Genomic DNA, 23,879 nt, shown 5'->3' on the forward strand with positions numbered 1-23,879 from the left:
GCTTGAACACTGCATCTTTGGTTCATTTAAAACTTTGGTAAACAGTGCTCTCATTTTTATCTTGGAATCCATTTGTCTGAACCCTGCTATACCTGGATGCTGATGATACCCATATACACTGTGCTTTACTATTTAAAGTTTTTATAACCTGATAGTCACATGTTACCAAGAGACATGTACTAGAATCTCTTGTAAATTTTGATTCCAGCAAAAACACATAATATTGGGTACTACGCCTCCAAAAGAGCTTTGCTATTTATTCTTTCTGAAGCATGGAGCCCTTAATAAAAACATACACCTGTATAGCACTTTTCATCCTCTCAAAACACATTACAACCTGTGAACTTTCTTGTGCATGTATTTGTTAGGTGCTGCTGTTAAGCTAATTGAGCTAAACACTAAAACAGCTGGAATGAATAGCTATTTACATTAAGCAATGACTCTCTCCAAAGTTGGAAAATATGGGATTCTAATTTGAAACAACATTCTTATAAAAATATATACAATCAATGACTTGTTTTGTACTGACTGGTTACCTGAGGATTTTTTTTTTTTAAAAAAGAACTGTCCTTTTGGTCCAAATTCCATTTTTCTAATAGCAACCTATTTAAAAGGAAAAATAAGGAATGTAAAATTATTACAGCATTTTTTCCTAAAGGAAGGTATGTAGTTATATAGTTATTACTATGTCTCTCCAATTAGCTCCGGCCATTGCTTAATTTGTAATGAAAGATGTGCTGGGCTTCAATCAATTTTTTTTTTTACATAACTTTATGCAACAAGCCCAGAGGTGCCGGGGCTATGAATTGCCAACCTGAGAGGTGCCAGGGCTCAGCCCTGATAAGCCCTGGCACAATTTAAGCACTGACCCTGGCCCCGGGTGACATCAGGATGACATTGTAAGGACATTAGGATCAATTGTCGTTCAGTTGTACTTGTTGAAATTAATTTTTTGTGGACTTGATGGGTACCAGAACAGATGATAGTTTTTAAGATGATATTTTTCAGAGCACTATGAGGTTGTTTGTAAAATTATGCAAGTTTGTTACATAAATGATTTACAAAATTTAACCGATGAGTAATGCCGTTCTTCATAAGTGCCATATCTTTCTGTGATAAGAACTTGTAATGGTGGCAGGAAATCCAGAAGGGGAAGGGGATGGGGAGGAGAGAGAAATTGTCTGGGAGTCACTGGCATAGTGATGGTAACATAAACCATGAGGATAGATTAGGCTGCCTAGAACTGAAGCACACAGAGAGAAGTGATGAGGGGACAGCACTGAACCCTGTGGGACCCTGACAGAATGTGGAAGCGAGGAAGCAGAGATGCTGAAAGAAAAGTTGCAAGTAGAAAGAGATTCTATGCAGAAGATGGTGGAGGGTCATAGAAGTCACAAGAGGATAAGACAGAGGGAGCAGGTACTGGTGTTGGCAGATAAGAGTAGGACTGATGCTTCAGATTCTGTCATCAGGCTGACGGAGAGTGCAAGGGAGGAGGAAGCTCACATCAGATAGAGCCACTTTTCTCTCTGAAGAAGATAGGCACCAAACACTACCTTGGTTTGGTAGGCAAGAGGGGAGAGCTGAACAAGATGATCAACCTCACAGAATTTTTCACCTAGGAAAAGGGAGAGACACACCCACAAGAGACAGAGATATTAGTCACATAGCTCAGTGCACTTCTAGAAGATGCTCAGATACTGGTGATTGGCTGCGGTATAAGAACATGAACAGAAACTATAGAGGAGGCAGTCTGCATGAATGTCCCTTCCTCACACTTAAAAATAATGCCATGAGTGCAAGAGACAAATATAGGTGAGATAAAATGATTCTTTTGTAAGCAGAAATTGGTAGCCAGATATTCTTTAACCATCTAACTTCCTCCTTGGCTCCCTCTATGAAAGAAAAGTAGTATTCATTAAAAGATCCTGGATAGATACACACCTAAAGGATTTTGCTTGCATTAAAAAGCTTCTGGCTTTTGCTACTTCTTGAGCAAGTTTCTTTAAATCATCTCCTTCGAAGAAAGGAAAAACTGGATCCTAAAATATAAAATTAAAATGTTGTTGCTAGAATCTACAGCAATCGCTTACAAATCTTAGGGCAGCAAATATAAATAACTGAACCCAAACTTCTGAACTTCACACTCACCAGATCCAGACAAGATCTTCTATTTATGAAGAGATAGAACAGAGTGTTTAACTCCAAATTCTACTTGAGGTGGATCTGGTCTTTATTTTTATGACACATTTCTATTGCAATAGTGCCTGGAGGCCTCAATCAGGTTGGAGACCCAGTATGTTAAGCACAGTAAAAACACAGTAAATGACAGTCCCTGTCCTAAATATTTTATAATCTAAACCCAAGACATAATAGATGGATAAAACATAAATAGGTGGTAGTGAGGACAGCAGAACTTTGATAAAACTCGGGGGTATTCAGATCCAGGGTTTTGGTTTGCTCTCATTTCCAAATTCTTTTGCATCTTACACTCCTTCGATGGCTTCATTCACCTCCTCACTGTGGCTGGGCAATAGGTATAGCCAGACATTAAATTTTGTTGTTCGGATCCCAAACATCTCAGTGCAAGATACCTTGGGAGTCTTATATTTTATTTTTTTAAAATGTAGTTTAGATCTGGAAGAAAATATACAGTCCATAAAGAAACACAATCCAAATAACTATTGAACATACATCATCATCATCAAACCCTTCTGTCAACATTCTGTGTGCTGCTAACTGTCCATCCATGTCTCCAATACAGCGATGGTAGCGTCCTCCTGTTTGAGAGGCCAGCTTCTTCAGAAATTCATTAGCTCTTCTGTTGACAATGAAGCAGTAAATTACCAGTAATGACTGCTCTTGAGCATTAATAGAGTCTTACTGTCAGGGACTCTTGTATTTCTAAGCATGCAGTTTGGGGAGTAAGCTTAGAAATGATTTAGATATTTGTAGAGTCTTTTCCAGCTATCGGGGATATATAAATTATATAATAATACTTAGTAATCATAAACTACAAAGGCTGGTTACTTTTGACCAACAGTTATAGGGACAGCATAGCAATAAGCACTGGAACCCAGACTTCTAGGCAGAAATGTGTGGATTTACATACTGGAGAAAAATATCACAGGTACAATAAGTAACTTATTTTATTGCCATAGTAAGTCATTTAATAGATCTCTATCTCTAGGGCCAGGTCCTCCACAAGTGTAAACTGTCGTAACTCCCATTGAAGTCAACGGAGCTATGACAATTTACACAAATTGAGGAGCTGGCCCCTAAAGTCTACACCAAAAATAAAGACACTGAGATTTAATTTCAGTCTAAGTTAGGATCAGAAAAGTTATATTAAATATAAGAACATACGAAGGGCCCTACTGGGTCAGACCAAAAGTCCATCTAGCCCAGTATCCTGTCTTCCAACAGTGGCCAGTGCCAGGTGCCCCAGAAGGAATGAACAGAACAAGTAATCATCAAGTGATCCATTACCTGTCACGCATTCCTAGCTTCTGGCAAACAGAGGCTAGGGATACCCTCCCTGCCCATCCTGGCTAATAGCCATTGATGGACCTATCCTCCATGAACTTATCTATTTCTTTTTTTAACCTGTTACGGTCTTGGCCTTCACAACATCCTCTGGCAAAGAGTTCCGCAGGCTGATTGTGCTTTGTGTGAAGAAATACTTCCTTTTATTTGTTTTAAACCTGCTGCCTATTAATTTCATTTGGTGACTCCTAGTTTTTGTGTTTTGAGAAGTAGTAAACAACACTTCCTTATCTATTTTCTCTACACCAGTCATGATTTTATAGATCTCAATCATATCTCCCCTTAGCCATCTCTTTTCCAAGCTGAAAAGTCCCAGTCTTATTACTCTCTCCTCATACGGAAGCCATTCCATATCCCTAATAATTTTTGTTGCCCTTTTCTGAACCTTTTCCAATTCCAATATATCTTTTTTGAGATAGGGCAACAACATCTGCACACAGTATTGATGTGGGCGTACCATGGATTTATATAGAGGCAACATGATATTTTCTGTCCTATTATCTATCCCTTTCTTAATGATTCCCAGCATTCTGTCACTTTTTTGACTGTTACTGCACATTGAGTGGATGTTTTCAGAGAACTATCCACAAGGACTCCAAGATCCCTTTCTTGAGTGGTAACAGCTAATTTAGACCCCATCATTTTATATGTATAGTTGGGATGATATACTATTAATAAAGGACACAAATGTCATATGTTACACATTAAGAGACTTGCTCAGTTTACAACATAAGGTTTGTTTTTAAACAGCCATAATTGCTGGCTCAACCTATTATCTGAATCTGTAAATCAAGGTATGTGTTAAGTCACCACAACACTCCACATCCAGAGTTTCAGGAAAACAAGAAACGCAAAACATGACTGTGATGCTGGCAGGCCAGGTGCCAGCTAATGCTATGGCATCCATGTCTCAACTGGACACTAACAGATACAGAACTGGAATCTGTCTGCCTCACTTGTTGGTTAATATTGATAAAATAGGTAGGTATTACAATTATAAGAGAGTTTAGTGTTTGGACTCTACTGATTGCTTGAGTTGCTGCATCCATTAATCTTGCTTGTTAATATCTGTGTTCCATATTGTAATGTAATATATGAGACTCCATTGTGAGCCTCTGTAGCTGTGAATCATTACACAGGAGACAGACACTAATTATAGTCTGGTCTACACCAGAAAATTAAGTTGGCTTAACTATGTTGCTCGCGAATGTGAAAAATCCACACACCTAAGTGTGTAGTTAAATCAACCTAACTGCCAGAGTAGACAGAACTAGGTCAATGGAAAAATTCTTCCATTGACCTAGTTACCGCCTCTTGGGAAGGTGTATTACCTACACCGATGGGAGAATCCCTCCCATCAGCGTAGGTAGCATCTACAGACTTATTACTGTTCTGCTCTAGTCCTATTAGCTGAGTTGGAAGCTCAGAGCACATGGCAGGAGGGGGATAAAAATCCCAGACAAAAGGAACAAGGTATCTCTATGCTGCTTGGACTCTGGGGATGCAAGGTGTTTCTAGGCATAAGCAAGAGATCCTTAGAGGTTTAGCCTAGGTTAGCCCTAAAGGACAAATAGAGATGACTGGTTATAGAAGCCTTTATTACTTTTTGAAACCTAAGACTAAGTCATTTGTGTGTCTGTTTGGAGAGTTATTTATAAGGTTAAAGCAAGCAATTTCCTTTTCCTATCTAATAAGTCTTCATATTGTTTACTATAGGATTAGTTACAATCACTGTAGGTGTCAGACCTAAAGCGCAATTGACCTGTGGTGACTATTCCTTTGGGATCAGGAGTAACCTGAATATTACTGTGCTTAGTATAAAGGGCCAGCTATCACAGAGCTGTGCTCACCTGTGTGGCAAGACAGACCCGAGTATGCAAGGAGTCTCTGTCTGTGACTCCATTTAAGACTGTTAAAGTGCTTGAGGAGTTTGCAGTTGGCTGATGAAATCTAAGTTTAGAACTCATAACCAATCAGGAGTTCGTGCCCTGGTTTTTAACAGTCTACCCTGATGTTGGTACTCATGCTCTTGTGTTACCATTGGGAGCATTACAATGACAATACCTAAACTAGTAATTTTAATGAATTTCATATTATTCTGTAAAGTAATATATACCTGTCTGAACAGTTAAAAGAAATGGTGTGGATTTTAGTAGTTTGTTTCATTCTAATCTTTTCAACTTCTTTTAGAATGAGACTGCAGCTGGTGTCTGGCTTTCCATCGGTCAGAACATACAGTGCCTCTATATCTTGAAAACAGAAAGCTTTCTGAAAAAGCAGAAAATGAATTTAAACATTGGGGTATCACTTAAACAGCATTTTCACTTCTTTATTGTAATGTTTTCTAAATCCTGTTTACTTAGGTAACTGTACACAAATCATATCAACATTCATGGAACAGAAAATGACTATATTGAATATGAAAAGGATCTTAGTTACTGTTTAGAAAGGATATAACTTTTTTTCTAAATTGATAGAATGTTCGTAACATAAGACAATAAACCCAGGGAAAAATAATCTTCCGAGACTGTCTCAGTGAATTAGACTAGGTAGGAAGACTAGTTGGTCCTGATTTTGAAAGCTTGTGACTTCAGCTAAGCTAGTAAGTCCCCTATTGACTTCAGTTGAACTTGTAGGGACTCAACCTTTGAAAATCAGAATATTATGACTTGGCAGGTATTTCACTAAGAAAACTTGTACTGGGACGATGGGACTGAGATTATATTCTACTAGATCCAGTGCAGCCTTACCTAAGATAGTCTTACAAAACTCCCAATTGGAGGCAATCTGGAGTTAGATTTACATTTCGCCAGTAATACTCTCTTGACTTGTTTTCCAGAACTGATTCCAATTTAGGGATCGTAGGATCCCTAATTAGCCCTCTACATATTCACCTCTTAAGAGTTACTCTTTCATAGTATTCTGGCAATTCTCACAAGAGAAAGAAGGGATACTTATTAGTTACTTGTTTCAGGGTAGAAGCCGTGTTGGTCTGTATCCGCAAAAAGGAAAGAAAAGGAGTACTTGTGGCACCTTAGAGACTAACAAATTTATTTGAGTATAAGCTTTCGTGAGCTGTAGCTAAAGCTTATGCTCAAATAAATTTGTTAGTCTCTAAGGTGCCACAAGTACTCCTTTTCTTTTTATTAGTTACTGTACTTCAAGTGATTGCCCATATAGATTCACACTTCTCATCTACTTTTTCCACTTCTTTGAAGCCTTTAGGTGAATGTTTGATTACGTGGAAAAAGGAAGCAGAGTGGATATGGCACTTTATATATTGTCAAGTGTGACAGTTTGGATCCACAAAGCAGCATGTACATGGCCCAGTGACCCTGCTTTTCTAGGGGGCTCCGACTTGTCCCCAACCACATGTAATATCCCAAACAAGTGGCATTACAAGGGCTCTTCTCTTGAAGAACTAGTTATGGGCATGTTATCTCTTTTTTCTAAACTTTGGTTGAATGTGCAGAGGGTTAGTGGATTAATCTAAAAGAATGAAACATTTTAGGTTTCTGCTGACTCCAATACTAAATGACGTTTCCAAACACCTCTGAACTTTGGGATAAGGACTGGATCCAAATGTGGCTTGGATCCCAGATCTGTTCAATATATTACACATTTTTCAAGAGTTTTGTGCTAAATTAGCACTTAACTGACACTACTGCTGGAAAATAATTTGGTTATGTAAAGCAATGTTTTTATTATCATAATACACATTTTGCCACAGTATGATGTACAGTTAACTAACCTGCAAAGCCTTAAGGACGCATGTAGTGCCATGAGCTTGGAATTTTGACACCCATTGTACAGCATCATGACATGTTTCATCTGTAGCCTCTACAAGAAACTCCTGCCAAGTGTCTATATCTTCTGCAAATCTCAGCAGGTTAAACCTGGCAAGAAAGATGTAATTCTGTTATTGACAATGCCAATATCAGCATCCTAATACACAATTATATTTTAGTGTCAAATGTCAGCACCTATGTGTTCTATTTTTTATATTTAGGTTAAGTTTGGGAGGAATAATACTCTTGTGGGTAAGGCACAGGATTGGGACTGAGGAGACCTGAGTTCAGTTCCTAGCTCTGCCATAGACTCACTGTGTGACCATGGGTAAATTACTTAATCTCTTCATCCCTTAGTTCTCCCCACCTACAAAATGTATCTATGCAAACTATATGTTACAATATTTCCTTTCTCAGACCCTTTTACTGTCTTTTCTAGTTAGATTGTCAGCATATTAGTGCAGGTATCATCTCTTAATAGTGTGTTTGCAAAGTGCTTAACACAGTGGGGCTCTGAACTCACATGGGGCCTCTAGCTGCTACTGTAATACAAATAATAAATTGGAAGTTCATTTCATCCAAGTGGTCTTATACGTTACTGTTACTTTCAGTCCCCAGTGGCTGCCATCTTGCTGGCCTACAGATTTTCACGGTTTCCCAGCTGATGATAGCTAGCATCTGGACTGTACTTTATTGGGTTGGGCTTGCGCATGCTTTCCACTGAGTTTCCTGGTGGGTACTCCCTTCTCTCTCTCTCTCTTCTGAGTCCTGAGTTGTGTTTTTCCTTCCATCAGAGAACAGCTCACAACACTTATTCAAATGGTGCTCTCTGAAAGATTGCAAACTAACTGGACTGTCCAAGTCTATTCTGAGGCATGGTCTCCCTCTCATGCTAGCACTGCTTTAAAAAGCAATGCCAGTGTATGTTCTGTATACTGAGACCTATTCAACCTCTATTATCTGAATGGGTGATTTTTAAAAAAGTTTAGCTAATCAAGGTTTTTGATCAAATTATCTTTGTAAACAACAGATGCTGGGGGACAAAACTATTTTGGATAAGAGGTCATTTCAGATAAATGAGATTCAAATAATCAAGGATGTACTGCTTTACATCCTTTGAAAAGATGTAAGATTTAATAGATACTGGTTTAAAAAATCATATATTCTGTACTAGTTACTAATAACTGCTCCTATTGTGTTTCAATACCATTTAATTAGCTATTTAGCATTATACCACTTTCAGTCATCAGCTTTTCACACATACCTAGCATTATTCTTTCTTAGCTGTTCCCAGATGAGGGAGGTAAGCTCTTTTGTGACCTGTTGCAAATAAGGGTCCATGGAACCAGATGTATCAATCAAGATGCATACTTTTGTCTCCAAAATGGTGCCAAATAATCGCCGGCTTCCTAGTCCAGAACATGAGATTTAGAGCATGATAGCAGTTCATAGTATATTTATAAAATGAGTCTATTTCAGCTGAGATTATCAGTTCAATTTTCCATTGTTTGCAGCATTGTTGTACTGTAGTTGTATTGGGCCAGGATATTAGAAAGACAAGGTGGATGAGGTATATCTTTTATAGGATCAACTTCTGTTGGTGAAAGACAAACTTTTGAGCTACACAGAGCTCTTATTCAGGTCTGTGAAAGGCATTTATGGTATGTCTACACTGAATTAAAAACCTGCAGCTGACCCATGCCAGCTGACTCTGGCTTGTGGGGCTCAGGCTAAGGGGCTGTTTCACTGCAGTGTAGACCGTCAGGCTGAAGCCTGGGCTCTGGGACAAAGCAAAATGGGAGGGTCCCAGAGCTTGGGCTGCAGCCTGAGTCAGAACATTTATACCTCAGTTAAACAGCCCTTAGCCTGAGCCCGCAAGCCCACATCAGCTGGCATGGGCCAGCCGCGGGTTTCTAATTGCAGTGTAGACATCCCTCAGAGTTTCACAACTACATACAAGATGGAAAAAATTATTTAACATACATAGTTAACACAGCTTCTAAGGGACCATTCAAGATGAAGTGGCCCATTGACACCCCTTCTGTCATTGGACAAAAAAGGGGAGTTAGTGGAGAGATTGTTGTAATAAGCCCATACATCCAGTGTCTTTAAGACCATGTTTTTTAGTGTCTAGCAAAGTTGTGAATTTAAGCACCCAGGCTTGTCTTTTGAAGATGTACAGGTCAAAGGCCAGGTCTACACTTTGTCCACATGCCTAAGCAATGTAGTTATACTAGGGCTGTCAATTAATTGCAGTTATCTCATGTGATTAACTCAAAAAAAATAATCGTGATTAATTGCACTATTAAACAATAGAATACCAATTGAAGTTTATGAAATATTTTGGATGTTTTTCTACATTTTCAAATATTGATTTCTATTACAACACAGAATACAAAGTGTACAGTGCAAATATTTGCACTATAAAAATGATAAACAAAAGAAATAGTATTTTTCAATTCACCTCATACAAGTACTGTAGTGCAATCTCTTTATCATGAAAGTGTAACTTAAAAAAAAGTCTACATTTGTGTTACGTAACTGCACTCAAAAACAAAACAATGTAAAACTTTAGAACCTACAAGTCCACTCAGTCCTTCTTCTTGTTCAGCCAATCGCTAAGACAAACAAGTTTGTTTACATTTACTACAGATACTACAGCCTGCTTCTTATTTACAATGTCACCTGAAAGTGAGAACAGGCATTCACGTGGCACTTTTGTAGTCAGCACTGCAAGGTCTTTACATGACAGATATGCTAAACATTCGTATGCCCCTTCATGCTTTGGCCACCATTCCAGAGCACATGCTTCCATGCTGATGATGCTTGCTAAAAAAATGTGTTAATTAAATTTGCGACAGAACTCCTTGGGGGAGAATTGTATGTCCCCTGCTCTGTTTTGCCAGCATTCTGCCATATATTTCATGTTCTAGCAGTCTCGGACGATGACCCAGCACATATTCATTTTAAGAACACTTTCACAGCAGATTTAATAAAACACAAAGAAGGTACCAATGTGAGATTTCTAAAAATAGCTACAGTACTCGACCCCAGGTTTAAGTACACCTCTACCCCGACATAATGCGACCCGATATAACATGAATTCGAATATAACACAGTAAAGCAGCGCTCCGGGGGGGAGGGGGGAGAGGGGGCTGCGCGCTCCAGTGGATCAAAGCAAGTCTGATATAACAGGGTTTCACCTATGAGGCTGTAAGATTTTTTGGCTCCCGAGGACAGCGTTATATTGGGGTAGAGGTGTATCTGAAGTGCCATCCAAAATCTGAGAGGGATGAGGCATGGAGCATGCTTTCAGAAGTCTTAAAAGAAACTACAGAACCCGAAACACCAAAAAAGAAAATCAACCTTGTGCTGGTGGCATCTGACTCAGATGATGAAACTGAACGTGTCAGTCCGCACTGCTTTGGCTCGTTATCAAGCAGAACACATTATCAGCATGGATGCATGTCCTCTAGAATGGTGGCTGAAACATGAAGGGACATATGAATCTTTAGCGCATCTGGCACATAAATATCTTGTGACGCCGTCTACAACACTGCGATGCAAACGCCTGTTCTCACTTTCAGGTGACATTGAAAACAAGAAGCGGGCAGCATTACCTCCTGCAAATGTAAACAAACTTGTTTGTCGGAGCGATTGGCTGAAGTAGGACTGAGTGGACTTGTAGGCTCTAAAGTTTTACATTGTTTTGTTTTTGAATGCAGGGTTTTTTTGTACATAATTCTACATTTGTAAGTTCAACTTTCATTATAAAGAGATTGCACTACAGTACTTGTACTAGGTGAACTGAAAAATACTATTTCTTTTGTTTTTTACAGAGCAAATTTGTAATAAAAAATATAAAGTGAGCACTGTACACTTTGTAATCTATGTTGTAATTGAAATCACTATATTTGAAAATGTAAAAAAAAATCCAAAAATATTTAAATAAATAGTATTCTATTATTGTTTAACAGCACAAATAATCACGATTAATTTTTTTAAATCACTTGACAACCCTAAATTATACTGACATAATCCCCATGTAAACAGCACCATGTCAGCGGGAGAACTGATATAGCTACCGCCTCTCGGGGAAGTAGATTAACAACACTGATAGGAGAAGCTCTCCTGTAGGCGTAGGAACGTCTTCACTAAAGTGCTACAGTGGTGTAGCTGTGCTGCTATATAGCTGTACATGAAGCCCAAGACTTAATCAGTTTGGATACTGAACCATTCTTTCATCCTTGGAATGGGCCTTCCATGTCAAGATTGAGGCACATTAGCAGTGGTGGATGTGGGGAAGCTTGCATTGCTGAGGCCATGTTCTGTTTCCAGGAATATCAACCTGGTACTCTTCACAAACACTAAAAAAATGTACGAGCAAGGCTCCATGTCCTGCATAGCAAGCAGGGTCTAAATTCAGCTGCAAGGTCCCTGGATTCTGCTGTCCTCTGGGGTGGCAGATTGGAAATTCCACTGCAACTTCTTTACATTTTTTTGAGTTTTTAAAAATAAACATCAATACCACAAGCAGTACAGTAGCCCCCGTGTGATTTTTTGACAGAAAATTTAATGTATTTGACACTATCTCCACATCTTCAATTTTCAGCATTGACTTTTTTTTTCCACAGCTGATCATTGCATTCTAGAAGTCAGGTGGGAAAGCAGGAGCTTTTGGCCGCTAGATAAGAGCAATAAAGACTTCTGGCACTGAGGAGGCATGACAAGCCATTTGGATTTGTGGGATAAGCATATTAAATAGATGTTTTTATTAAAATGATCAGCAGTGAAATATTTAGTGTTGATATTTAACCTATTATAACAGAGTACCAACTATGCTGCAAATAAGGTTTAGAACAACTTTCTGTTTAAAGATGGACTCTTCTAAATTCCACATAGTTACTTGGATTGCCTTGAAATCTTTGGGTTTTAGGGTTAATACCCTATTGAGATTAACAGGGGCAGTTCCCACGACTCAAAGCTAGTGTTTCAAGCTCTCCGTGGACTCTGGAACAGAATATTGCATGCCAAGTTTGCACTTAAGGTATGTATACACTGCAAATAAAAACCTGCAGCTGGCCAGCTGGCTCAGGCTGTGGGGCTGTTTCATTGCAGTGTAGACTTCTGGGTTTGGGCTGGAGGACCTTGCAAGGTGGGAGGGTCCCAGAGCTCAGGTTCCATCCTGAGCCCAGAAAGCCTACACTGCAGTGGAACAGCCCTGCAACGTGAGCCCCGTGAGCTTGAGTCAGAGGGCATGGACCAGCTGTGGGTTTTTCATTGCAGTGTACATACAACCCGAGTTCATCTTTCAAGGTTTTCTTTACAACCATGAGGACTTTACCATAAACATTAATTTAAAAAATTGAAAGTTTAGATTCTGGAGCACAATTCTGCAACAAGGAGAGGACAAGGGAGTGGAACCTTCAGCAAACTGTGCAGCTAAATAATCATGGAATAATAGATACACTAGCTCCTTACTCAGACCTAATGTTTACTATGCTGTCCAAATTTAAGCCAGTAGAAGGAGTAAGCAAGAGGAAATATTTTAATCATGCTTGGATTACACTCGCACAACCATGGATTATAACCTCATCCCTATCCCAGATGTAAAGCCTACCTGAGAGAAGCCACTGTATTCTTCTTATATAGCAACATAACACCCTCTCCATTTGTTCAACATAGTCTTCTAGTTCCTTAGGCTGAAATTGTAGGTGTTTCACAATACCCTAGAACAATTTACACCATTGGAAGAATAATGTCTTATTTCAGCAGACATGTACTATGCTGCTATGTCAGTCTGTATGGCTGCTCAGGGACATGAATGTTACCATCTAGAACACCCATGACACAGTGGCTCCCATACTACACCTTTGGCTGTTGTTGTAGGTTTAACCACATTAGGAAAACCTGGCTCTGGTCAAGCGAGGGTGCATATGATAGAATTTGACTGGATACATTTATTTCTTGCATTTTTATGGTGTCACTTTTGTTAGGTGACAGACCATTGATTAATACCTTAGGGTAAATTGCTGTTTCCCTCAGATTGTACTTTGACTAATTACGTGGAAATGTTTATAGCCAGAATCAAATCCATCAGCTACTACTCACACACAACTCTTACTGATTTCAGTGGGAAATCTATTTGAGTAAGAACTGATAGATTTAGCCCTTTATTTTTTTTCCTTTCAAATTGCAGGGACAGAAGACATCTTAATCTAGAAACAGTCTAGGGATGTTAAGTGCATACATATATTTGTACAGGTGTGCTGTATATTACCCACAGTAATTTTAAATAATATACACCTTCTTATTAACAGATAGACCCGTGTTGTTTTTGTATATTGCGGGAAAACAACAACTTAACCCATAGGGTAAGTTTAACACTGGTTTGGCACAATTAGAGATTGACTGGAACTGTGTTAAATGAATCATGTTATGATATGCACCTCAGATACAAGGGTTCATGATATCTGCATCAACTTACATTGATTTCTACACTGGGGAAGATGGTACAGTATTTTGCTGACACTTTCTTGTGCAAAGACTCCACCATTTTCTTCTGGTGAACACAGTTGGGACCAAACATCATTCTGGGCAACTCTAACTTCAACTTTTTTATACTGTACTTGTTCAACCACTTTTAAGAGAGAAAACAGAGCACTCTTAAGTTAACTAGATATAGGACAGCAAATATTAAAACCACGTACAAAACTATATTTGTCTAAGTCACAAATATTCATTTTCAATGTTAATTTCTTTTAAGTGGTCTAATAAAGATGGTGATAACATTAATAAATAACTGAATACCTCTTTGCTTGAACATATTTCCTCTTCCTTTGGCAGTGTAGCAAAAGGAATAGACCTCTTCACGCTTTTTTTCTTTGGATACTTTCTGTAAACTGCACCTAGCCAGAGCAGAAAAAAGTGAAGTTAAACACTCTGGGTGAAATCATGGCCATGCTTAAGTCAATGGAATCTTTTCTGTAGTTGGCATAATATATGTGCCTAAGATTCTTTAAAACACTTTGTATATAAAAAAATGTCACTTCCCTTTTAAACTTGTATTTGCTGTGGAGCATTGTGATCCAAACTTTTCCACATGGGCTCATACTACAATGACAATACTATTGACTTATAATATCTTTGACCAGATGATTTCAAAGAACTTTACAAAGGTGGGTAAATGTCATTCCATTCAGTGTACATATACTGAAATGATGTAGAGAGAAGTGATTCGGCTAAGATCATGCAGGAAATCAATGAAAGTATAAAATAAATCACTGGTTGTATGGTTCACCGTTTGACAAACCATTTTCCATACATTTCTCTCATGTGTAAAAATCAGTGTAAAAAGCTTGCTGGGGTTTAGCCAATATCTAAATAGTTTTGTAAATGAAGAGACACATTTTTCGGTGTCAGATGCTGAGAGTACTTACCCACATTTTTTCCTTTGTCAATATAAAATACTGAGAGGGAGATCTGTGGCTGTTTTCTTGATTTATGTTTCTTCTTCCCAGAAGTCTGAGCCAATTCTTTTATTGGCTGAGCTATAATATAAAAGTAAATACTGTATTGTTTCATATAGGACAATCATGTTTGCTTTTGCAATGTTACTCCACTGTACTACTCTTTTCATAATTTTACATTGTCACAGATTGAAATACCTAAAAGATTTTACATGTAGATAAAAATGGTCAAATATTATTAACTCAGTCATGCTCTCCATATATAAGTGGGGATCAACAAGCTTAGACACTTACAAAGAGGTAAAATGAACAGATTTATGAATCTGAGGCCGAGAGATTAATACCATAATCATTGGGGAAGGCAAGTAACAATACACATTACTCCCCACTGGCTGAAACTTCAAGAGATGATGGAATATGAATTTAGAACCAAATCAGTTCTGATTTTCTAAACTGAAATAGCTTTACTTTGAAAACAATTGTCATGTTTCCTAATAGTCATAGCTGTCTGGTTAAGAAGTGTACAATCAAGTTCTAGAAAGTATTTGCGAAGATAAACACACTTGTTCTAATCTAACTATTCCAGTGGCTTTCGATATAAAATAATGAATTTTATCTATACATACGTGGTGGGATTTCTGCTTTGGCACTAGTTGGACGCCATGTCAGAGCTTTTAAGGCAGCATTTTTCTCCCCCTCATGATTGTCTTTGATATTCTAAAAGCACAGATAACGAGTGAATCTTCTAAACATTTCCTTTTGACTGTATCTTGTTACAGAATTCTCACACTCCATACACTAGAGCCTATTTTCTATCTCCCCTTTACTTTGGTACCAATGACAAATTTGCAGATGAGTTTTAGCACAGGGTAACTTTCAGGAGCACCCCAGCCCAACTAATTCACTATGCTGTATTTTCTCATTGAACTCCTATTGGCTTCAACAGCAGGGTCAGACCTTTGCTATACCACTGAATGTACAGGGAGCATTCTGGAGCAAACAGCATAACAAACCTGATCACCTCTAGCTTACATACCCTAACTACCAGATTGCTGAATATTATTATGGTATTTTACCAAAAAGATATTTCCTGAAATTTCCATCTTAAGCACTTTTCTCTTCTAAAGGGCAGCATCTTACCTCTTGTGTATTGTCACTGACTAAAACAGATTTCATCTTTAAAATATGGGTAATAAATGAAATCAAACCATTCTAGCCAGAGTGAGAGCTGTAGGTTTAGGAGGCAGCAATTTCTGTGCTCTAGTTCTCTCCTTTTTCAAAAGCATCTTTAAGTCTTCTTCTGGGATAAACTGATTAACCAACTGTGTTCCTGAACGTTGCTTTAAGGATTCCACCAGCAAGGCACACTGAAATGAAAATTCAGATTGTTGCTATGCTTAACAGCTCCTTTGCAGGCAATCTAAGTACACACTTTAAACAGGCCCCTTACTATTTCTTATTTGTAATACAGCAACACCTACCTGTCCCAGTCAGGATTGGAGCCCCACTGTGCTTTGCACTGCACAAACACACAAAGAAAATCCCTGGCTTGAAGAGTATACAATCTGATTTAAAACAAGTCACAAACAGGATTGAGTGGGAGAGAGAGGATAAAGCCAACAACTAAATGTTTTACACAGATTAGCTATGAGAATACTAGGTGGTTAATTTAAAATGATACAAGCAAAAAATAAGACATAAGACTCTCCTGAATATCTACCTTGTTTTTGTCAATGGAATCTCCTTCCCTCTGCATTTTCCTGAGCAACAAAGATATCAGAATACAATATACCTTCCTCAGGGTCTTCCATATATTAAAAATTTAACTTCTAAACTGTAACTATATTACATCTGTGACAGTTTGGGGCAACTGAATCTGCAACCGCCTCCATGGTCCAACCTACTCTAGGCTTCTTGGCTTCCTCAGCCATCACATCTCTTGGTGGGGAGACCCAGGTCTTTGTCCCTCCTAACTGGGTTTTTTTCCAGGCTGCACAGTTCCTTGCCTACAGTGTGAGTTCCCTGGCAAGCCAGACTGCCTAACCATGCCTGCATCTGTGTTTTGTTTTCTCCTCAGAAGCTGTGAACATTTATAAGTTGCCACACAGACCTTTCCAAACAAGCACATTTATTCTTACGGAGAGAGCATTACAGAAAAAAAAAAACCATATTAAAAATAATAAAATAACCTACATACAGAGGTTACCATCTTTCCTTAGTTGAGGAGGTAGATTTTCAATAAGGGGGGCAGATGATGAGGGGGTATATTTTTGAACATTTACCTCAAGGTGTCTAATTTTAGCATTAGTCAGAAGAACTATTTCCAAGAGAAACAGGCACGTCAAATGCATGACATTACATTGAATGTAATTTGAGAAAAAAATCAAATGGCCATTTTTGTTGTATATAAATGATTCCATATTATATTAGCTTAGTTTACAAGTAAAACTGATGGCAATGCAAAATCAACCTGGGTACGAACAGTCAATTTTCTGTTACATGTATTACAGCGGTGCCTAGATGCTCCGTTCCGCAAGGTGCTGTACAAAGTAAGAGCCAGTTCCTGCCACAAAGAGTTTACAATCTACATGTACAAGACAGCCAAAGGTGGGAGTGGAAATGGAGGCATAGAGAGATGGAGTGACTTGCCCATGGATCACACAGTAGGACAAAGGCAGAGAGGGGAATGAAACCCAGGCCTTCGGATTCCCAATCCCAGTGCCTTATCCACTAGACCAGGGGTCTCAAACTCAAATGACCACGAGGGCCACATGAGGACTAGTACATTGGCCTGAGGGCCACACCACTGACCACCCCCCCGCTGCCCCGGCCACACCCCCACTCCACCCCTTCCATGAGGCCCCACCCCTGCCCTGCCCCTTCCCACCCCTTCCCTGCCCCCATTCCAACCCCTTCCCTGAAATGCTGGGGAGTGCGGGGGTGCTGCGGGGAGCTGGCGGGCAGCAGAAAATAACCCTGTGGACTGCATGTTTGAGACCCCCGCAGTAGACTGAACTACAACTTGATTAGACTACACAGCAGAGTTCTGACCATTCTGTGTATCTTCACCAGTAATAAAAGGATTCTACAGGCCAAATTATGCCCACAGTTATATTTACTATTGCCATTTAGGTTGTTCAGAAATAATTAAGGGAATAATTTGGCCTGCAGAATCTTTATTACTGGTGATGTGTAAGAACCACCCAGCTTGAGTCTCAAAGCCCAGGCTGAGTTCACAGGATTGGCAGATAAAAAGAGCATCCTTTTACTTATAAAATCATATTTTATATGGAATCATTGAAACACAAATATGGAACACCACAAGGCCAGTTTTCTAGTTGCTTTCCAGAGCAGAACTCTATTTTTACTTTAAACATTATTTTATATTATCCTAAATCATGCACCATCTTATAAATTACTTTGATTTTGTAGCTAATGCCTGAACACCATCAACTGAACAAATATTTTAGAGCTATTTTCTAAAGAAAATTGAAAATGGTATTTTTTAAAGCATACCTTTTGGGAGTAGTTGACTGCTTTTTCCATTTCAGACACAATAATACTGATATCATCACTTTCATAAATGCCTGGTAATTAAACATATGCTTATCAATAGGTAATTATTTAAAGAAAGTATATCGCAACTTGCAGAGCACACAAAAAAATCAACAGAAAAAGAGAACAAAAAAGTAAAGTGTGTACTTCATAAGGGCTAGATATAATTTAGCCCACACTTCATAAGTAATTAAAAACTTTAAAATGTTTGTCTTTAGAAATGCCTATCTGGGAGTTGACTTATGATTACATTCATTTCTAATTAGGTTTTAAAATACTAAAGTACAGAAATCCTGCATCATTATTAAACTTTTATATTGCAGTAGCACCTAGAGGCCTTAACTGGGATAAGCCCTCTGTCTATTTCAGTGCCAGTATAATGTCTTAACACAATGTAAAGGAGAAGCTATTTGTTTCGGGAAACAGTTGCATGTAATAGTGCAGAGATGGGCAAACTATGGCCTGTGGGATCATCCTGCCCAGGCTCTGAGCTCCTGGCCAGGGAGGCTAGCCTCCGGCCCCTCTCCTGCAGCCTCAGTTTACTGCGCCGCCGGCACGATGCTCTGGGAGACGGGGCTGCAAGCTCCTAGGGCAGCGCAGCTTCAGAGCCCGGCCACCGGTGCTCCAGGCAGTGCGGTAAGGGGGCAAGAAGCGGGGGGGGTGGATAAGGGTTGGGGCGGTCAGAAGGCAGGGGGGAAGTCAGGAAGGAGAGGAGGGGTTGGATGGGGCGGCAGTTAGGGGCTGGGGGTGGTCAGGGGACAGAGAGCAGGGGGGGGTGGGGTCGGATAGGGGGTGGGGGCTGGGTCATGCCTGGCTGTTTGGGGAGGCACAGTCCCCCCAACTGGCCCTCCATACAATTTCAGAAACCCGATGCAGCCCTCAGGCCAAAAAGTTTGCTCGCCCCTGTAATAGTGCATTACTAACTTGCCCAATAGAGGAGGAATGTATGAAGATGGAAGTTAAAAAACATACCTGTTTCTCCAAACCAATGAAACCTTCCATTGGCCGCATGTGCTATTTCTCTAAACGCGCTGGCAGTTTCATTTGGACTGGCATAGCGGGATGGAATAATGCCATTGGGGTCAAAGCCATTTACACTGAACAGACAAACGTGAAGCTGCAAATCACAACCTCCACAGACATCGGCCATATAAGTATTAACCGTATGCTACAAGACAAAAAGAAAGGCTACCACCATGAACTTCAGAAGAGTGACTATTTTATTGACTTGCAGGGCGAAATTCTCAGCTGGTGTAAATCAATGTCATTCCACTGAAGTCACTATATCGCTTCATACCAACTGAGGATCTGACCCTCAGAGCTTAACTTTAAGTAAATTTACTCTAGAGTTAGTCACAGAATTGATGAGAGATTTCTCCTTATAATTTAAATCCTCTTCTGTCTGGAGAATGATGTGTGGCCTGGCAGAAGTGGACTGTTGTCTTCTCCTGCAGATGGGGCATGGGAGGGCTGATGAAGAGTTGCCAGATAGAGGAAGGAGTGGGCAAGGAAGATCCTGCTGTCACTAGAAAAAGGGATCTACAGTGCCTGTGAGTGCTGGGGGGTGGGTCACACAAAAACATCCAGAACCTTTTGAGATTCACCCAGCAATATTTCCTGCCTTGAGTTATACAGGAATGAATAATTTCAGGAGGCGAAGTCACAGATCCTGGTACCATTGATGGGCTTACTTATATGAAAGACAAGTGTTCTATCACCAAACTACAGAAGGCAGGTGAAAAAAGTTTGAGGTTAATTCTGAATAAGCAATAAATATTTACAAAGAACATGCAAAATTTTGTATTGATACCCACCATCTCCTGGTCAGGAACTCCAGTGGTAAGTAGATAAAGTCCTTGAGATACATGTTTGTCTTTATCTTTGAGGTCTACTTCCACTGCTCTTCTTAGAGCACTCATGAAATTTCTACTGCCTTTGCACTGCAGGCTCAACACCCATCTAGAAAGAGTTTTATACTAATAATCAGAATGCAAAGAATATGCAATAGAAAGACTTTTCTGCAGGAAGCAATAAAACCCACCGTCTCAACTAAAATCTCATGGTGATGCACTGAAATATAGAAATAGCTTTTGAATTATGACACACAGCACAGCCCGATGATACAATGGTCCAAGTGGACTGGCCTAATTTTACTGCAGCCCTGGCAAATTAGCAACTCTGAAAAGGGTCAAGGCACAGTTTTAAGGCAGAAGGATTATTAATGCACATTATATAGGAAAGCTGTAATATGAGACTCCATGTTAACTCATAATTCTACACACTCATGCATCAACAGAACTGTTTACTAAATTCCATTCAGTTACATCTGTGCAGATCTTCTGAAGACAATGGGACTGCATAGGTTCAATAAGGGTATAATTTGGCATGCAGAGTGGTGCTGGTATTAGGAAAGAAAGAATCCAGACTGACTTTCAGCTCTCAGGTTGTATCTGAAGGTTTGGCAGTTATTTTATAAACTACCTTTACACTTCTGAATGGAGCACATATGATATGGAAATAATTTCAACACACTAAATATTAAATGCTATCACGCTGTTGTCACAAGTAATTTTTCAGATTAGAACTACACAAACTATAGGACAGCACACCATACTAAACTTTTTACATCTGCAAAATTACTCACTGCTTTCGTTAAACCTGGTTCTATGCTACATTTGTTCTAGGATAAGCACTTTCATTAAATTCATAAATATAAGCAAATTATAATTTGATTGTACCTCCAGGCACTTTGTAAATTTTCTGAATTTGAAGGAACCATTTCTGGTTTCCAAGACTTGATGTCACTTCCAAATCTTTGGAGAAAACAAAACAGCAGTTACATTTTCAAATTATAGCTCTCAAGGGTACAATGTAAATTCCCTAGATAAAATCTAGCATTACAGATGTTTGTCATCTGATATCAGTTTGTGTTTCAAACCGTGGAACATTCCACACCTACCTGTGTATTAAGGAATTTAGTATTGTTGTATACTAGGAAAAATAATATCAAAGTTCATACACTATTGTATTTATGTCTCTTGTAAATTGCAAGAGGGATTTTGCAGTGGAGGGACCTGATAAACCCAACTATTTTTTTAAATGTGATGTTTTTTGACACTTTAATTTTGCAACTGTTCTCAGTACTATAATATGCACAGTATTTGTTATCACAGAATCATAGAATATCAGGGTTGGAAGGGACCTCAGGAGGTCATCTAGTCCAACCCCCTGCTCAAAGCAGGGCCAATCCCCAACTAAATCATCCCAGCCAGGGCTTTGTCAAGCCTGACCTTAAAAATATCTAAGGAAAGAGATTCCACCACCTCCCTAGATTCCACCTCCTAGTCCCTAGTTCCACCACCTCCCTAGCATTCCAGTGTTTTTTTTACACTGTTTTAATGTTTTTGAACATTATCTGGGTTCACTGAAATGTGCAAAATCATGAAGCATAAACATCATAAAGTAGATGATGATCCTTAATTACCAGACTGGCCACCGTATATTTCAACTATTTAAAATAGTGATAAGGGCAAATTAGGGTGTTTTTCATAGGCTATTCTTGTAATTATTCTATCACAAAAAGTTAAATACGGTAAAATATCATCTAAATCAGATAAGACATTGGCAATCTTTAGTAGCTAGTTAGCCACCTTGCATGTCATTTTTCTATTTAGCCACCTGTGTACTGCTTGCTCACAATGTGTTATAGGTAATTGTTTAAAGAAAAATATTTTTGATCAGCTACTTACGCTATAATATTGAAGAAATCCTTGTTTGACATTTGTTCTTCAAGTAAAAGTCGCAAGGAATGTTGGATATGAATGATGTACAAGAAATTTGTTACTGAGATATCAACCAGTATAACAACCCTACACAAGGAACACATACCTTAATTAAAAGGGACCCAAATCACAGACAATATTTCTATCACTTTGTTTAGATATTTTAATCACTACTGAATTAATTATTGTTCAAGTTTTGGCCTTAAAAATCTATGAAGTAATAGATTTCTTCCCTCGCACCACTGCAGAACTAGGGTAAAAGAAAACACACTTAGTATGGAATAAGCTAGTCTGCATCCTGGAAACACAGGGACAATTCATGTGATTAATAGGGCTGTCAAATGATTAAAAAAATTAATCGCAGTTTAAATTGCACTATAAATATATTTTGATGTTTTTCTAAATTTTCAAATATATTGATTTCAGTTACAACACAGAATACAAAGGGTACAGTGCTCACTGTTATTTTTATTACAAATATTTACACTGTAAAAAAGATAAATAAAAGAAAAGCATTTTTCAATTCACCTCATCCAAGTACTGTAGTGAGATCTCTTTATCATGACAGTGCAATCTACAAATGTAGATTTTTTTGTTTGTTACATAACTCAAAAACAAAACATGCAAATGCCTGTTCTCACTTTCAAGTGACATTGTAAATAAGAAGTGGGCAGCATTATCTCCCGTAAACAAACCTGTTTCTCTTAGCGACTTGGTGAACAAGAAGTAGGACAGAGTCAACTTGTAGGCGCTAAAGTTTTATATTGTTTTGTTGTAGCCAGCATTGCAAGATATTTATGTGCCAGATGCACTAAAGATACATATGTCCCTTCATGCTTCAACCACCATTCCAGAGGACATGCGTCCAGGCTGAAAACAGGCTCTGCTCAAAACCTATCCAAAGCAGTGCGGATCGACGCATGTTCATTTTCACCATCTGAGTCAGATGCCACCAGCAGAAGGTTGATTTTCTTTTTTGGGGTTTGGGTTCTGTAGTTTTCACATTGGAGTGTTGCTCTTTTAAGACATTTGAAAGCATGCGCCACACCTCGTCCCTCTCAGAGTTTGGAAGGCACTTCAGATTCTTAAACCTTTGGTCGAGTGATATAGCTATCTTTAGAAATCTCACATTGGTACCTTCTTTGCATTTTGTCAAATCTGTAGTGAAAGTGTTCTTAAAATGAAGAACATGTGCTGGGTCATCATCCGAGACTGCTATAACATGAAATAGATGGCAGAATGCAGGTAAAACAGAGAAGGCGACATACGATTCTCCCCCAAGGAGTTTAGTCACAAAATTCATTAATTAATTATTTTTTTAACGAGCATCATCAGCATGGAAGCATGTTCTCTGGAATGGTGGCTGAAGCATGAAGGAGTATACGAATCTTTAGCATATCTGGCACGTAAAGACCTTGCAATGCTGGCTACAAAAGATCCATGTGAACGCCGGTTCACACTTTCAGGTGACATTGTAAGCAACCGGGCATCATTATCTCCTGTAAATGGAACCAAACATGTTTGTCTTAGCGATTGGCTGAACAAGAAGCAAGAGTAAATGGACTTGTAAGCCCTAAAGTTTTACATTGTTTTGTTTTTGAGTGCAGTTATGTAACAAAAAAAAAAAATCTACATTTGTAAGTTGCACTTTCATGTTAAAGAGATTGCACTACAGTACTTGTATGAGGTGAAATGAAAAATACTATTTCTTTTGTTTATCATTTTTACAGTGCAAATAT

General features: G+C 38.8%; 1 protein-coding gene across 6 annotated transcripts in view; it reads right to left on the bottom strand.

Moving 5' to 3' along the window:
- Positions 1-23,879, bottom strand: part of VWA3A (von Willebrand factor A domain containing 3A) — a 65,414-nt gene that overhangs the window by 3,519 nt on the left and 38,016 nt on the right. For 4 of the 6 annotated variants that reach the window (XM_073362196.1, XM_073362194.1, XM_073362197.1 and 1 more), the window contains 17 exons: positions 22,108-22,227; positions 21,097-21,171; positions 20,173-20,317; positions 19,331-19,526; positions 18,320-18,390; positions 16,012-16,170; positions 15,430-15,520; positions 14,774-14,884; positions 14,145-14,242; positions 13,822-13,974; positions 12,955-13,063; positions 8,599-8,743; positions 7,298-7,442; positions 5,663-5,814; positions 2,695-2,821; positions 1,945-2,042; positions 537-603 (listed from right to left, as the gene is read on the bottom strand). In XM_073362196.1, coding sequence (XP_073218297.1) covers positions 537-603; positions 1,945-2,042; positions 2,695-2,821; positions 5,663-5,814; positions 7,298-7,442; positions 8,599-8,743; positions 12,955-13,063; positions 13,822-13,974; positions 14,145-14,242; positions 14,774-14,884; positions 15,430-15,520; positions 16,012-16,170; positions 18,320-18,390; positions 19,331-19,526; positions 20,173-20,317; positions 21,097-21,171; positions 22,108-22,227 — 2,062 coding nt within the window. Of the gene's footprint in view, positions 1-536; positions 604-1,944; positions 2,043-2,694; positions 2,822-5,662; positions 5,815-7,297; positions 7,443-8,598; positions 8,744-12,954; positions 13,064-13,821; positions 13,975-14,144; positions 14,243-14,773; positions 14,885-15,429; positions 15,521-16,011; positions 16,171-18,319; positions 18,391-19,330; positions 19,527-20,172; positions 20,318-21,096; positions 21,172-22,107; positions 22,228-23,879 lie in introns of those variants that run through there. The other 2 variants (XM_073362199.1, XM_073362200.1) reach the window with 2 other exon arrangements.

This window comes from Lepidochelys kempii, chromosome 10 (assembly GCF_965140265.1).
Source record: "Lepidochelys kempii isolate rLepKem1 chromosome 10, rLepKem1.hap2, whole genome shotgun sequence".
In the NCBI taxonomy this organism is placed as follows: domain Eukaryota; kingdom Metazoa; phylum Chordata; order Testudines; family Cheloniidae; genus Lepidochelys; species Lepidochelys kempii.